Source organism: Lathyrus oleraceus, chromosome 5, assembly GCF_024323335.1.
Source record: "Lathyrus oleraceus cultivar Zhongwan6 chromosome 5, CAAS_Psat_ZW6_1.0, whole genome shotgun sequence".
Taxonomy (NCBI): Eukaryota; Viridiplantae; Streptophyta; class Magnoliopsida; order Fabales; family Fabaceae; genus Lathyrus; species Lathyrus oleraceus.
The window spans coordinates 106266561-106285009 of NC_066583.1; the positions used below are offsets into that span (position 1 = coordinate 106266561).

General features: G+C 26.8%; 1 protein-coding gene across 1 annotated transcript; it reads right to left on the minus strand.

The window, feature by feature from the left end:
* Nucleotides 1-9270: 9270 nt before the first annotated feature.
* LOC127084896 (beta-galactosidase 7-like) lies at nucleotides 9271-12409 on the minus strand. The gene has a single exon (XM_051025417.1). The coding sequence runs from the start codon at nucleotides 12150-12152 to the stop codon at nucleotides 9636-9638; it is 2517 nt and encodes an 838-aa protein (XP_050881374.1). The 5' UTR covers nucleotides 12153-12409; the 3' UTR covers nucleotides 9271-9635.
* Between the last annotated feature and the right edge of the window lie 6040 nt (nucleotides 12410-18449).

The following is an 18449-nucleotide window of genomic DNA, read 5'->3' on the forward strand; positions in this document are numbered from 1 at the left end:
GGTATCAACCAAAACAAGACCTATTATATTCAAGGATGAATTGTATTCACATGGTTTTCTAACTCTCTATGCAATGTACATCTCGCTACAATATTTCGTATTGTGAAAATATCTTCTCATTCCTACTTCTCCAAATCTCATAAACTGCTTCCGCTATAGCTATTTTCAAAATATGCCACTTCCAAACTTTTATCTTTGTTTCTTTTATCATCCACATTTTCTCTCTATTCCAAATATAAAGATTTCTTCTAATGCCCATCCACATTAGAATGTCTCTCCAAATATGGTTATGGTTTACCATTCAACTTTATATAATTATATCATAAATTTTTTTTTGACGCATACTTGGTATCTCTTGGTGGTTCTTGTAACATCTCATACTTTCTCCAAGATATTATTTAGAATTTACTATTAAAATGGACTGTTTTTTTTATAAAATGGAATACTTATAATGAAAACTGAAATAAAATTCGGAAAAAAATGTAGATTTAATAAAATTGAGCAATGGTTCGACAAATTGCTAGCGAAAGAAAATCAGTATCCGCATTTCTAATCGAGTTCAAATGTTAACAATAAGTGAAGTAAAATAGTATAACACAACGACCAATTATTAAATAAAGTGCTAATTTGCAAAAATCTTATTTTTCTTCCATACGCCCTTCAAGCAACACATTCAATCATGCATTTTTTCTTGAGTACCTAAAATGTTAATTGTAAGGGTCAAATTCCATATGCACGTTGAATCATGTTCACCATAAGAAAATGTCATAAAATAGCACAAAACACTTCACCAAAAAAACTATAATTAAAAGTTTTTTTTGTATTATATATATATATATATATATATATATATATATATATATATATATATATATATATATATATATATATGTGTGTGTGTGTGTGTGTGTGTGTATGAAATGCATGAACCCAAAATGACTAATGAGACATTAACCATCTATATATGTAAATCCATTTCAATGGCGGAAGCTGTCCTAAAGTCTCTTGCCACAAAACTCTAAGAAATGTTAATTTGTCACAAAAGCTTTTGACAGAAAGGCCTAAAAAGCGTCAAACTTTTTATCAAGACATAACAAGTGACTCTACTACAACATTCCACATAATGCATATTTCACTAGGATAACAAGTACATCTTTTATGAAATTGAAAAAGTATAGGCTGAGTATTTTTACGTGTAAGATATGAATTGAGTTAATAAATTTTTATAAAGCTGAAAGTTGAGAGATAAGACAGACAAAAGTGACACCGATTGAAGCAAACAATAGAGAAAATTATTGGAATGTACATGACTTTTTCAAGATAAGGAGAATGGTTCTATTTATTAGGTTTATTCAATTCTCACTTAGTCCAAACACCCCAATTTTTAGGAACCAAATTCACTAAGTCAACAATTTTTATTTTTTTCAATTACTAACCCACTAACTACCTATTGCGTATATTCTTAAGATCACACACATACTGCTATAAATAAATTTGGTACCATAATAAAGCACATGCTTATACACTAAGTGCACAAGTAAGCATTTTATATGGTAGTGGACAGTCAACAAGACCAAGGCAATGACCCTAACTAATATTTATATTACGTTACTAAATATTCTAATTTGTCGAGTACCGGTATGTATATTTACATTATAATATTCAAAACAAAATTCAATTTCTATTTATATCTATTAAAACCAATGCAACAAACACCTAACCTTAACTTCTTAAAAAATAATCCACATCATTCGATTAGATCATGTGTACAACTTTTACTAAACCACTAATCAAAATACCACTATTTGCCAACACCCCATATGATATTCTTTGACTCTTTCCATACTAAAATCCATTTTCTCCCTCTCTAATTTCTCCAAAACCAGGCTAGGAGTGGCAAAACTCAGAGAAATGGAGAGAAACTTATAATTTTGTACCTTAAAGAAAATGGTTTCAAGTACTTCTCAGTAGAATAAGAGAGTAATCAAAGTAATCACTACTCCTGTTGCAAATATCTCAGGAAGTCATTCTGTTCTTGCAAAGTTGATTTTGAATTTCTCTAATTACATTTCTCGATTTTGGATTAGTGTTGCATAATTAGTTATGTGTGTGGTTGTTATTGCAGGATTATATTTTGGATTTCTTCCATCACGATTAGATTTTCATCTTCCCACCGTTATGGAAAAATAGATTTTGGAATGTTTTCTTGCAAAATTCTATTCTGGATTTCTCCGACTGGATTGTTGTTCTTGCAGAATTCTACTTTAGATTTCTCCAATATTATGAAATGATTCAAAATCTTCAGAAAAGAACAATGTTAGGGAATAAACAAATTTGTTGCAACGTTTTCAATCCCTCTTCTTTCATTCCAAGTAGTTTCATCAAACAATATCAATAAAATGAGTTTAAAATCCATGTATGTTAATTTCATTTAGAAACTTCTTGCATTTGCTCTCTTAACCACAATTATTAAGATCTTCGGAAAAGGTGGTTTGAAATGGATTAAAACTGATTTATCGTTGTTAACCCTTCCTAATACTTTAATTCTTGGAATTCCATTGTTGAAAAATATGGATAATGATGAAGTTGTTGTTCTTTTAGCTTAGATTATTATCTTAAAGAGTATGCTTGTTTTCTTGTAGAGTTTGATTTGGTACAATTTGCTTTTTTTGTATAGGAATTTAATGTTGTCAAGAACATGCTATATGCACCTTCTTCACAAACTACATAGGTACAAGACAAATCAATTTTGGTTTTCCTTTCTTGCATAATTCTATTTTTATTTCACTAAATTTTTTAAAAAATATAACACATATTACATTTTTATGCCAAATATTAATAGTATCACAAATGGCCAAAGTAAAAAATTACCAGAATGAAATATTTACCTACCTACTAATAATATTATAATAATTTATTTTAAATATAACATAGGAAACAATCGATATGGAAATAATTGAAAGAGATCACTTTCTACCACATGTTATTCAAGTTAATAATTAACTAAATTTATTATTATTGGTAATCAAAATATTTAATGTTAAATTAGAAATAATAAACATAGATATTAAATGTCTTTTAGATTATTATGAATGTTTTTTATTATTATGAGAATTAAATTTAACACCTTTAATAGTTAAAGGCATATGAAATATGTATAATGTATTATATATATTAATCATTAATTCTAATATTAATAGCATTACAAGGGTATAAAAAAGTTACTAAGATAAATATTAAATAAAAACAAATTTTACTACAATTTTTTTTCATAAACAGTATTTATTAAAATTGATTTATCACCATTTAATTTGAATCAACAAAAATTAATTTTATTCTGTAATAAAAAATAAATTTTATCTGTCACTAATAATAGGGGATGGCCGACTACTTTGAAGACAAAAACATCACAAATCATTATAAAAAGTTATTGAAAACATTAATGTCATAAAATATAATGTCATCATTAAAAAAAACGAATGATAAAATATTTACAATAAATTATATTTAAAGTTGTTCTCAATTAAATTAAATAATGAATATAATAAATATTTAAATTTTATATTATTAACATTATTACTGAAAATTTAAAAACTCATTGAATTCTATTACATTATACTTTTGATTATCCATATGTAATTTAACTTAATTTTTAATTTTTATTAATAAATAATAAAATAACATCAAATTTACATCTATTTATTTCCTAACGATAATAGAAAGTTATCAATTTCATTTTTGAACTAAATTGAAATATTTATTACCAATAAAGATTTAATAAAAACTTTAATTGGAGTTATGATGAAACAATTACACTACACTTCATTTTAACCATTAATATTATCATTTTAATTTACTATATTATTTTTCAAAAAAAGTATAAATAAAATATTATTTATGAGCACAAAAATGTCATAAATAATTGTAAAAAATTATTGAAAAAATTGATGTCATAAAAGTTAATTTCATCATTAAAAAATGTGATAAAAACTAAATAATGAATATAATAAATGATTTAATTTTGTATTATTAATTTTTTTATTAAAAATTGAAAAATGAATGTGAATAATAAATAAATTATTTTACTTATAAACATTAAAAAAAATTTACATATAAGATTTTATCCTAAATATTAACAACACATAATAAAATGACTACTGGGACTTTAATATTTTAAAAAATGCTTGAAAAATGACTACGGGAACTCTTTTGCCAAGTCCTCCGGTACACAAAAATTAACTATCGGAACTCTTTGGCAAAGTCTTCCGGTATACAAAAAAAATATTAAAAAAATTTGAAAAATAACTACCGGTACTCTTTTGTAAAGTCTCCCGGTATACAAAAAAAATTATTATTATTTTAAAAAATAAATAAATAAATTAGTTAAAAATATATAAGGATAAAATTTGTAAGGGTGTAAGGATAAATGTAGGGGTATGAGGTAAAAATTTGCTGGCACAAAGGTCTAAAAAACTTTAATTTATCACAAAGGATATATAAACCCGAATATATCTACTTTTTTTGTAAGAATTTAACGCATGAATTAATGATAATAAATAAAATAAACTTTTTTTTAAATCATTAAAGATAATCAATAAATTGATGGACTTAAATTACTTACCTATTTAATTATTGACAATTTTAATTTTGTTATAGTTAAGAATTAATTGGATTTCAATTTCATATTTAGTGGTTAACCCTTGCATAGAATATTCCTTTATTATTATCACAATTTCATTCATTGAGCCGATTAAAATAATAAACATAGGAAAATGTATACGCTTCAGTCATAAGAAAAGTCATAGGAACGCATTGTTGTATATAAACAACAATCTCTTAACTTTTTTTAATACCACACCATAGCAACTATCTTAACATCGATCATAAATAATAATGATTGCTTACTCTGAGTCAGAGTCGTTTGATTGTGGAACGTTTATAATGTGCGAAATAAAAAAGAACAAACATTAGTAGAAATAATTTTGTTAGATGAAAAGGTAATAACTTGTTATTTAAAATATTGTGTTTATTGTTAGCAAAATATACTTTTATATTCAAAATATTTAACATTATTATTTTTTCTTTATAAAATAATTGATTCTAATATTTTATTGCTATATATTTTTTTCTTCAGGGAACTCCTTTACATGTAACAAAAGCCAAATAGCTTATACCACGATTTAGAGAAATGATAGAAGAGAGAAATTCATATACCATAACAAAATATAAAAAATACTTCATGTAAATGAAACATACAAACCAATCAAAGGCTTAAAAATGCATGTTTTTTGGGAACGACTTATGTCATAAATATTCAAGACTCATACTCCACAATTCCACACTATTATTTTGAATTTGTCACCATAGAAACAATTTTAGAAAGAGTTGGAGACAACAATGTTCTTTCTGGTAGTATTATACATAAGTTACCCTACAACAATATAAATTATATTATATAACTATATTCAGGTTTCTTTTCAGACATGATTGGAGCGCTTCATTCTCTTGGACATTAAGAACACATTTACTCATAAGGAAAACCTACAAAAATTCTCAGACTTGAGTTAAGGCTACAAGAGTAAGATTTTAACTACCCATATTTGCTTATTCATATAGTCGTATATAAATTAAGTGTATTAAATTAAAATTAATCTAAACATTATAATAATAATTTATTCATTTATACATATGAATGAAATTGTAAAGGCCATGTTGTGGGAAAAATAGCTATTGAATTTGAAAATTTGATGATAAGTCAATAAAAAAATGACCATAGTTGCAATCACCTCTACAATAGTGAATGTGTTTAGAGGTAACTATATATTTAAATCTTATATATATTATATTCACTCAGAAGTATTACCATTTTCACTAATAAACTTAAATTTTTGATCCACCGCTCGATCAACTCAACTTCAACTATTCAGATTTACATCAATCTAGAAAATTCAGAATTCTAAAAAATTAGTGTACCCATTGATTATACTTTATTTGGTTACTAATATTTATTAATTGTCTTTTTATTCTGTATAAACTATACACTCCATCAAATACTTAGCTAGAAATAAAGGAGATTCCTATCATTGAGTTTTAAAATATGTCACCTCAAAAGATAATGACTCAAAATAGAACTACACTACAAAATGTAATGGCAATGACATGAGAGTCAGATATTAAGGTACACTATACATTTTAATTAAAAAATATTTTGTAAATACAATTATGTTATTTTACTTACCAATTTTTTAAACTTTTAAATATAGGAAGTTTTTAGACTACTTAACATGTGCCCTTAGGGCACAAGTTAATCACATGTTCAAGATAATATTGAAAGTGTTCCATGAAACCGCTAATGCGAGTTTTTATAAAAAAATTAATATATATCATAAATAAAATTTTATTTTATTTCAAAGACTTATTTTTACCATATGCACAACCTTCTTTACAACCAGCGCATCACGCAGGTCGTATACTAGTTTACTATCACTTATAAAACCAAAACTCATCGGTTTATGATTGGTGGGGAGCATACCATTTCGCTATATATAATTATATCATAAGAAAATATTTGACATATATTTGGTATCTCTTGGTGATTCTTGTAACATCCCATACTTTCCGCAAGATATTGTTCAGAATATACTATTAAAATGCGACTGCTTTTTTATTTCTAAAATGGAATACTTATAATGATAACTGAAATAAAATTCAAGAAAAAAAGGTAGACTTAATAAATTTGAGCAACAGTTGGAAAAATCTCTAACGGAAGAAAATCAAGTAAAATAGTGTACCATAACGACCAATAATTAAATAAAGTGTTAATTTGCAAAAATCATGTTTTTTCCCTTACGCACTTCGAGCAACACATTCAATCATAAATTTCACCTAGAGTATCTAAAATGTTAATTGTACGGGTCAAATTCCATATACACATTGAATCATGTTGACCATAACAAAATGTCATAAAATATCACAAAACACTTCATTAAGAAAAATATAATTAAATTTTTTGTATATATATATATATATATATATATATATATATATATATATATATATATATATATATATGATACAATGAAACCAAAACCACTACTGAGACATTGACAACCCAGATATGTTAACTCATTTAAACGGGGAAGCGGTCATAAAGACTCCTGCCACAAAGGTATAAAAAAACGTTAATTTATCACAAAGGATATGTAAACCCGAATATGTCTACTATTTTTTTTAGGAATTTAACATATGAATTAATGACAATAAATAGAATAAACTTTTTTTTTTAAATCATTAAAGATAATCAATAAATTGATGGACTTGAATTACTTACCTATTTAATTATTGACAATTTTAATTTTGTTATAATTAAGAATTAATTGGATTTCCATTTCATATTTAGTGGTTTACCCTTGCATATAATATTCATTTATTATCATCACCCTTTCATTCATTGAGCCGATTAAAATAATAAACATAGGAAAATATATACGCTTCAGTCATAAGAAAGGTCATAGGAGAACTTTCTTAACATCGACCATATTCACTATATATCCATTCGTAGAAATGATTTTGTTAGACGAATAGGTAATAATTTTTTATCTAAAATATTGTGTTTATTGTTCACAAAATATACTTTTATATTCAAAAAATTTAACATTATTACTTTTCGTTATAAGTTAATTGATTTTAATATTTTATTGCTATTTTTTTTCTTCAGGGAACTCCTTTACATGTAACGAAAGCCAAATAGCTTATACCACAATTTAGAGAAATGATACAAGAGAAAAATTTATATACCATAAAAAATATAAAAAATACTTCATGTAAATGAAACATACAAACCAATCAAAGGCTTAAAAATGCATGTTTTTTTGGGAACGACTTATGTCATAAATATTCAAGACTCATACTCCACAACTCCACACTATTATTTTGAATTTGTTACCATAGAAACAATTTTAGAACGAGTTGGAGATAACAATGTTCTTTCTGGTAGTATTATACATAAGTTACCCTATAACAATATAAATTGTATTATATAACTATATTCATGTTTCTTTTCAAACATAATTGGAGTGCTTCATTCTCTTGGACATTAAAAACACATTTACTCACAAGGAAAACCTACAAAAATTCTCAGACTTGAGTTAAGGCTATAAGAGTAAGATTTTAACTACTCATACTTGCTTATTCATATATTCGTATATAAATTAAATGTATTAAATTAAAATTAATCTAAACATTATAATCATAATTTATTCATTTTTTCATATGAACGAAATTGTAAAGGCCATGTTGTGGGAAAAAATAGCTATTGAATTTGAAAATTTGATGATAAGTCAACCAGAAAAGAATCACAGGTCGATGATACCATGTGAAGATGGACTCTATGCAAATCATGCCATGGAAATGACAAGCTTTTGGCTATGGCTTGGAGAAGAAGAAAGAAAGGCTAACATGCATGCAACGATGAGAAAAGTAGAACCAATGTATTGGTTAATCTTAATCAGTTACATGAGCATTGTTTTGCTTATATATGAAGTAATCTTCAACTAACTAACCAACTATAGTGTAACTAACTTAGAGTTAAGTTATTTATGTTATGGATGTTAGTTACATCATCATGTAGTTACATCGGCATGTGCATGCGTATGATTTACATTATCATCATCATTTCTATTATCATTAACAAAATCAATAATAAAAATTCAACTCATCATCCAATTTAATATCACTAGCTTCTATGTAACTCTTAATAGTCTTAACACATTCATATTCTCTGGCATTGAGTCATCGTCTTTGTATATCATATTAAACAACTTCCAAATTAAACGTGTTTTATTTTGTGCGTTTTTACGGTCATAGAACTCTTTTAATTTATTCAACATTTATGACCTTGATTTTACTTCTTATAATCTTCTTCCTATGGGATAAATATGTTCAAACAAGCTATTCATCTATTTGAATTATTATTAAATAGGTTTTATTTTATATATTATTAATTTAATTTTTTGGTTGATTTTAGTAATTTTTTCTAACTTTACATTATATTTTATTTGAAATATTTTAATGAATTTACTTACTTAATCTTAAAATTTTATTTTTCTTTCATAAATATTTTAAAATATTAGTGGAAGTGGGAGAAATTTTGTAGAATTAAGTTTATAATTGGAGTTATAGATTTTTATGACATCTAATTGCATAATTTAATTATGATTTTAAATCATGGAAGTGAATAAAAAAATGTGAGATAGAAATAAAAGAGAAAAGAGGAACTGCACTAAAGAATATAATTCTAAAGATCGTCACATAAAAAAATTATGACGTGGCATAGGAAAATATAAAAGATATAAGAGTGCACCTGAACATAATCAAAGCCCATCATCAAAGTCATCACATAGGAGTTGTACACTCCTAATTTGTTTTCTAAGATAATAATAGTTATTTATACTTTTTTTGTTTATTTGTCTAGTCTAAAGTAAGAAAATGAAACTATGATGACTAAGGTTGTAGCATAAGTAAAAAATTGAAATTTTAAAAATAAAAAGTGGAGCCCAACAGAAAAATATAACATAAAGAAATATATGTCACACATTATAGAATGTGCTAACATGGAGACAAATTATAATATAGAACTACACGTGCACCATTTGTACACGATTATCTTCAGGATTAGAGCCATCACATAGGAGTTGCACAGCTAGCTGGCCATTTATGCCACCTTTAGTTATTCCAAATATGGAACTTGTCACGTTAATTGAACATAATTGTTTTCCACCACATGCTTTTTCGACCACTGCCACACTATGGCGTGATTCCCATTCACCTACTTGAAATGATCCACAATTTCCTTGTGGATCTCCATAGCTCGCAAACTGGATTTCTGAAATAGTTTTTCCATCAGGGCATTTTAGTTCTAAGGTTTTTCCATAATCTGTTCTTGCACATATAAAATCAATTGCAACTGTTTGAACAGACACATTAAAAGGGCTTCCACCCATTTCCTCAAACAAAACCAACGTGTTACTTTTTGTGTCATTATTTAAGAATGACCTTGGCACATGGTAAAACCTCTGAGATGGTTCTCCACAGCCACTCAAACATTTATCAGCTCCATAATTTCCTCTATAATCACATTTAATATCACATCCATTTTTGTCAGCTACCATTGTAGGCCAATACCTTCCAATACTTTGACCATTAACCCATGCATGTCCTTTTGTAAGGCCTATGAAATCCAAGACTACAGAGTCTTTACCTTCAGGGGTCTTAAAAGTAGTCTTGTACCAAGTCAATGGTTTTCCTATAACAACATTGTTTATGTTCCATTGAACTCCATTTTTAATTTTAGAATCATAGAACCTTCTAGCCTCACCGTTTAATCCAACCTTGTATGACCAACTAGATTTTGATAAATCCATAGTATTACCTGAACTGGTTGCAATGAGTTTCACAGGACCCCCAACAATACCAGTTTCTTTCATATCAAAAGATGCACCATAATGCGCATGACCAACTGTACCACTTAGTAAACTTATAATGTTGGTACCTTGTTTTAACGAAACGATTTTTTCATATGTAAAACGAAGGTTATCATATGTTCCCCACTGTGGGCCAATATATTGTCCATTAACATAGGCATGAAGAACATGGCCTGATGTGTTCACTTGCAAAGTTGCATTACTCCAAGTGGATGTTTCATTGATGAAAACCTTGGTCATGTACCACAAATAATCACTAGCATCAACGGTAACACTCTTTTGCTCTAAAAGTTGAGACGCGTTAAATGTACCTATTGCTTGTAAGGTGTCTTCCACAGGGTCAGATGCCCATGTCCAGATGAGTGAGTTTCCTAATTCTTTAGATAGTTTCTTCACATAAACATTTGTTTGTGCATCAACCTTTGCAGTGTTGAAAACTTCCTTGTTGCAATCTTGGAGAATAGACACTGACCAAGAAGGCACATGGTACTTTCCATCTTGTTGTAGATCAACTTCAACATCCTTAGAATTATGTGAATTACTCAAAAAACAAAATTTTTCTCCAGTGGCATTATTTGCATATGTAGTCAAATATACTGAATCTCCATATTGCTTCTCTGTAACCGTTCCATTAGTGAGAACCTTCTCTCCTAACTTTATGGCGGCATGGAGTTTTTTAAGATGTCCCCATTTTGGTTGGTTCAAGTTACCATATTCATCAAGTGGTGCATCATAGTCATATGCTGTAATAATATATGGACCACCCGCAGTTCTTCCAAAATTTGTTCCTCCATGGTACATGTAGTAGTTTTGGAGGACACCACCGTTTTGAAAAAAACGTGCAACTGAAAATGCTACATCTTCAGCAGTTCTGTGTGGCTTCCTTTCACCCCATTTTTGGAACCAGCCAACCCAATTCTCTGTAAACATTTTGGGGCTTTTAGGATTGTTTGGCTTGAAATTATCACAATAATAACCATTGCATGTGTTGATAATAGGTGATGGAGCATTGTTTTGCTTGCACATGATCCATGGGACGCCGACATTTTGAGCTAAAGCCATCTGGGCACACCATTTAATGTATGCATTCCCATCTTCTCCATAATTAGTTATGACATCTCCATATTCATTCTCAATTTGAGCTAAAATAATTGGCCCCCCTTGTGGTGCAAACAATCCAGCTTCTTTGCACAAGGTCACAATCTTTGTTGTGAATATTTTCATTTCCTCCTTAAAAACTACATTGTCAGTCCTTAGTTGAATCCCTGGCAAGTTGTGTAACCACATTGGGAAACCTCCATAGTTCCATTCAGCACAAACATAAGGACCAATTCGAAGCACAACATAAAGACCTTCTTCATGAACATTTTTTAGAAACTTGATGAAGTCTAGATTTTCAGAAAAATCATATTGGCGGCGAATAGGTTCGTGAAGGTCCCAAAATATATATGTTTCGATGGCATCAAGACCACCATCTTTTGCTTTCTTAATAAGATCTGGCCACATTTGGGAAGTGCTGCGTGGGTAGTGGATTGCACCAGATATTATTATTCGTCGTTCTCCATTGATGATAATGGCATTTGTATCATATTCAACCGTTGTTGCAAATGAGAAAGCACACAACAAAAATGAACATACAATAAAAAAGAGCCCAATCCTGGGATTAAACATATTGTTTTGTTCTCCAAAAAAATATTATTGTGTATTGTTTAAAATCAACAGGTTTTTATAGGCACAATTTATTATTTTATTATCCTATTTTTAGTTTATTTGTAAGCCATGTATAAAATCTATCCAATTTGCTAAGATAGATATTTGGGTCTATAATTAACTTTCCTCCATAACTTAAATTGGTCTTTCGGTTATAAATTATGAATTGTCATTTTCTATTGTGAAAGTTTCTTTTGTAAAATATAAAATAACAGTTGGCTAAAAGATCTTATCTTCATTACATATTAGCTAGCCATCTTATGTTTGTACTCCTAAAAAAATCATATTAGCAACACACATCCAATTCCGATTATCATAAAAAAATACAAACAATTTTTTAATAGTTTTTTAACAATAACAATATTTTCTAAAAAACATAATTTTCAATTTCATAAAGTATTAAAATTTTCAAATAATATCTAGAATTAGAAATTAAAATTACAAAAATAAATTTAAGTAATTTAAAGAAGTTGTGATTTATTCACAAGATAACTTAGTATATTTGTATATAATTAAAAAATGGACTAATTATCCATAAAACTACTGAACAACTATTAATAATTATGAACATTGGTAAAGTTGTACAATATTAAAAAACTAAAATTATATATAACTTTTTTTTTCTCAATAAAAGCATTAAATTGTCATTATAAAAAAACAGTCATTACAAAAATCAATCCAATGGATCCAGGTATCAACCAAAACAAGACCTATTATATTCAAGGATGAATTGTATTCACATGGTTTTCTAACTCTCTATGCAATGTACATCTCGCTACAATATTTCGTATTATCTTATCTTTTAAATATGGGTTCTTATCTCTTTGTGAAAATATCTTCTCATTCCTACTTCTCCAAATCTCATAAACTGCTTCCGCTATAGCTATTTTCAAAATATGCCACTTCCAAACTTTTATCTTTGTTTCTTTTATCATCCACATTTTCTCTCTATTCCAAATATAAAGATTTCTTCTAATGCCCATCCACATTAGAATGTCTCTCCAAATATGGTTAAGAGCATCACAAGCAAAAAAGAGATGGATCATGGATTCACAATTCTCACAGAAATAACATTTACTAACATTTATAAAACCAAACCTCATTCGTCTATCTTTGATGGAGAGTTTACCATTCAACTTTATATAATTATATCATAAATTTTTTTTTGACGCATACTTGGTATCTCTTGGTGGTTCTTGTAACATCTCATACTTTCTCCAAGATATTATTTAGAATTTACTATTAAAATGGACTGTTTTTTTTATAAAATGGAATACTTATAATGAAAACTGAAATAAAATTCGGAAAAAAATGTAGATTTAATAAAATTGAGCAATGGTTCGACAAATTGCTAGCGAAAGAAAATCAGTATCCGCATTTCTAATCGAGTTCAAATGTTAACAATAAGTGAAGTAAAATAGTATAACACAACGACCAATTATTAAATAAAGTGCTAATTTGCAAAAATCTTATTTTTCTTCCATACGCCCTTCAAGCAACACATTCAATCATGCATTTTTTCTTGAGTACCTAAAATGTTAATTGTAAGGGTCAAATTCCATATGCACGTTGAATCATGTTCACCATAAGAAAATGTCATAAAATAGCACAAAACACTTCACCAAAAAAACTATAATTAAAAGTTTTTTTTGTATTATATATATATATATATATATATATATATATATATATATATATATATATATATATATATATATATATATATATATATGTGTGTGTGTGTGTGTGTGTGTGTGTTATGAAATGCATGAACCCAAAATGACTAATGAGACATTAACCATCTATATATGTAAATCCATTTCAATGGCGGAAGCTGTCCTAAAGTCTCTTGCCACAAAACTCTAAGAAATGTTAATTTGTCACAAAAGCTTTTGACAGAAAGGCCTAAAAAGCGTCAAACTTTTTATCAAGACATAACAAGTGACTCTACTACAACATTCCACATAATGCATATTTCACTAGGATAACAAGTACATCTTTTATGAAATTGAAAAAGTATAGGCTGAGTATTTTTACGTGTAAGATATAAATTGAGTTAATAAATTTTTATAAAGCTGAAAGTTGAGAGATAAGACAGACAAAAGTGACACCGATTGAAGCAAACAATAGAGAAAATTATTGGAATGTACATGACTTTTTCAAGATAAGGAGAATGGTTCTATTTATTAGGTTTATTCAATTCTCACTTAGTCCAAACACCCCAATTTTTAGGAACCAAATTCACTAAGTCAACAATTTTTATTTTTTTCAATTACTAACCCACTAACTACCTATTGCGTATATTCTTAAGATCACACACATACTGCTATAAATAAATTTGGTACCATAATAAAGCACATGCTTATACACTAAGTGCACAAGTAAGCATTTTATATGGTAGTGGACAGTCAACAAGACCAAGGCAATGACCCTAACTAATATTTATATTACGTTACTAAATATTCTAATTTGTCGAGTACCGGTATGTATATTTACATTATAATATTCAAAACAAAATTCAATTTCTATTTATATCTATTAAAACCAATGCAACAAACACCTAACCTTAACTTCTTAAAAAATAATCCACATCATTCGATTAGATCATGTGTACAACTTTTACTAAACCACTAATCAAAATACCACTATTTGCCAACACCCCATATGATATTCTTTGACTCTTTCCATACTAAAATCCATTTTCTCCCTCTCTAATTTCTCCAAAACCAGGCTAGGAGTGGCAAAACTCAGAGAAATGGAGAGAAACTTATAATTTTGTACCTTAAAGAAAATGGTTTCAAGTACTTCTCAGTAGAATAAGAGAGTAATCAAAGTAATCACTACTCCTGTTGCAAATATCTCAGGAAGTCATTCTGTTCTTGCAAAGTTGATTTTGAATTTCTCTAATTACATTTCTCGATTTTGGATTAGTGTTGCATAATTAGTTATGTGTGTGGTTGTTATTGCAGGATTATATTTTGGATTTCTTCCATCACGATTAGATTTTCATCTTCCCACCGTTATGGAAAAATAGATTTTGGAATGTTTTCTTGCAAAATTCTATTCTGGATTTCTCCGACTGGATTGTTGTTCTTGCAGAATTCTACTTTAGATTTCTCCAATATTATGAAATGATTCAAAATCTTCAGAAAAGAACAATGTTAGGGAATAAACAAATTTGTTGCAACGTTTTCAATCCCTCTTCTTTCATTCCAAGTAGTTTCATCAAACAATATCAATAAAATGAGTTTAAAATCCATGTATGTTAATTTCATTTAGAAACTTCTTGCATTTGCTCTCTTAACCACAATTATTAAGATCTTCGGAAAAGGTGGTTTGAAATGGATTAAAACTGATTTATCGTTGTTAACCCTTCCTAATACTTTAATTCTTGGAATTCCATTGTTGAAAAATATGGATAATGATGAAGTTGTTGTTCTTTTAGCTTAGATTATTATCTTAAAGAGTATGCTTGTTTTCTTGTAGAGTTTGATTTGGTACAATTTGCTTTTTTTGTATAGGAATTTAATGTTGTCAAGAACATGCTATATGCACCTTCTTCACAAACTACATAGGTACAAGACAAATCAATTTTGGTTTTCCTTTCTTGCATAATTCTATTTTTATTTCACTAAATTTTTTAAAAAATATAACACATATTACATTTTTATGCCAAATATTAATAGTATCACAAATGGCCAAAGTAAAAAATTACCAGAATGAAATATTTACCTACCTACTAATAATATTATAATAATTTATTTTAAATATAACATAGGAAACAATCGATATGGAAATAATTGAAAGAGATCACTTTCTACCACATGTTATTCAAGTTAATAATTAACTAAATTTATTATTATTGGTAATCAAAATATTTAATGTTAAATTAGAAATAATAAACATAGATATTAAATGTCTTTTAGATTATTATGAATGTTTTTTATTATTATGAGAATTAAATTTAACACCTTTAATAGTTAAAGGCATATGAAATATGTATAATGTATTATATATATTAATCATTAATTCTAATATTAATAGCATTACAAGGGTATAAAAAAGTTACTAAGATAAATATTAAATAAAAACAAATTTTACTACAATTTTTTTTCATAAACAGTATTTATTAAAATTGATTTATCACCATTTAATTTGAATCAACAAAAATTAATTTTATTCTGTAATAAAAAATAAATTTTATCTGTCACTAATAATAGGGGATGGCCGACTACTTTGAAGACAAAAACATCACAAATCATTATAAAAAGTTATTGAAAACATTAATGTCATAAAATATAATGTCATCATTAAAAAAAACGAATGATAAAATATTTACAATAAATTATATTTAAAGTTGTTCTCAATTAAATTAAATAATGAATATAATAAATATTTAAATTTTATATTATTAACATTATTACTGAAAATTTAAAAACTCATTGAATTCTATTACATTATACTTTTGATTATCCATATGTAATTTAACTTAATTTTTAATTTTTATTAATAAATAATAAAATAACATCAAATTTACATCTATTTATTTCCTAACGATAATAGAAAGTTATCAATTTCATTTTTGAACTAAATTGAAATATTTATTACCAATAAAGATTTAATAAAAACTTTAATTGGAGTTATGATGAAACAATTACACTACACTTCATTTTAACCATTAATATTATCATTTTAATTTACTATATTATTTTTCAAAAAAAGTATAAATAAAATATTATTTATGAGCACAAAAATGTCATAAATAATTGTAAAAAATTATTGAAAAAATTGATGTCATAAAAGTTAATTTCATCATTAAAAAATGTGATAAAAACTAAATAATGAATATAATAAATGATTTAATTTTGTATTATTAATTTTTTTATTAAAAATTGAAAAATGAATGTGAATAATAAATAAATTATTTTACTTATAAACATTAAAAAAAATTTACATATAAGATTTTATCCTAAATATTAACAACACATAATAAAATGACTACTGGGACTTTAATATTTTAAAAAATGCTTGAAAAATGACTACGGGAACTCTTTTGCCAAGTCCTCCGGTACACAAAAATTAACTATCGGAACTCTTTGGCAAAGTCTTCCGGTATACAAAAAAAATATTAAAAAAATTTTGAAAAATAACTACCGGTACTCTTTTGTAAAGTCTCCCGGTATACAAAAAAAATTATTATTATTTTAAAAAATAAATAAATAAATTAGTTAAAAATATATAAGGATAAAATTTGTAAGGGTGTAAGGATAAATGTAGGGGTATGAGGTAAAAATTTGCTGGCACAAAGGTCTAAAAAACTTTAATTTATCACAAAGGATATATAAACCCGAATATATCTACTTTTTTTGTAAGAATTTAACGCATGAATTAATGATAATAAATAAAATAAACTTTTTTTTAAATCATTAAAGATAATCAATAAATTGATGGACTTAAATTACTTACCTATTTAATTATTGACAATTTTAATTTTGTTATAGTTAAGAATTAATTGGATTTCAATTTCATATTTAGTGGTTAACCCTTGCATAGAATATTCCTTTATTATTATCACAATTTCATTCATTGAGCCGATTAAAATAATAAACATAGGAAAATGTATACGCTTCAGTCATAAGAAAAGTCATAGGAACGCATTGTTGTATATAAACAACAATCTCTTAACTTTTTTTAATACCACACCATAGCAACTATCTTAACATCGATCATAAATAATAATGATTGCTTACTCTGAGTCAGAGTCGTTTGATTGTGGAACGTTTATAATGTGCGAAATAAAAAAGAACAAACATTAGTAGAAATAATTTTGTTAGATGAAAAGGTAATAACTTGTTATTTAAAATATTGTGTTTATTGTTAGCAAAATATACTTTTATATTCAAAATATTTAACATTATTATTTTTTCTTTATAAAATAATTGATTCTAATATTTTATTGCTATATATTTTTTTCTTCAGGGAACTCCTTTACATGTAACAAAAGCCAAATAGCTTATACCACGATTTAGAGAAATGATAGAAGAGAGAAATTCATATACCATAACAAAATATAAAAAATACTTCATGTAAATGAAACATACAAACCAATCAAAGGCTTAAAAATGCATGTTTTTTGGGAACGACTTATGTCATAAATATTCAAGACTCATACTCCACAATTCCACACTATTATTTTGAATTGTCACCATAGAAACAATTTTAGAAAGAGTTGGAGACAACAATGTTCTTTCTGGTAGT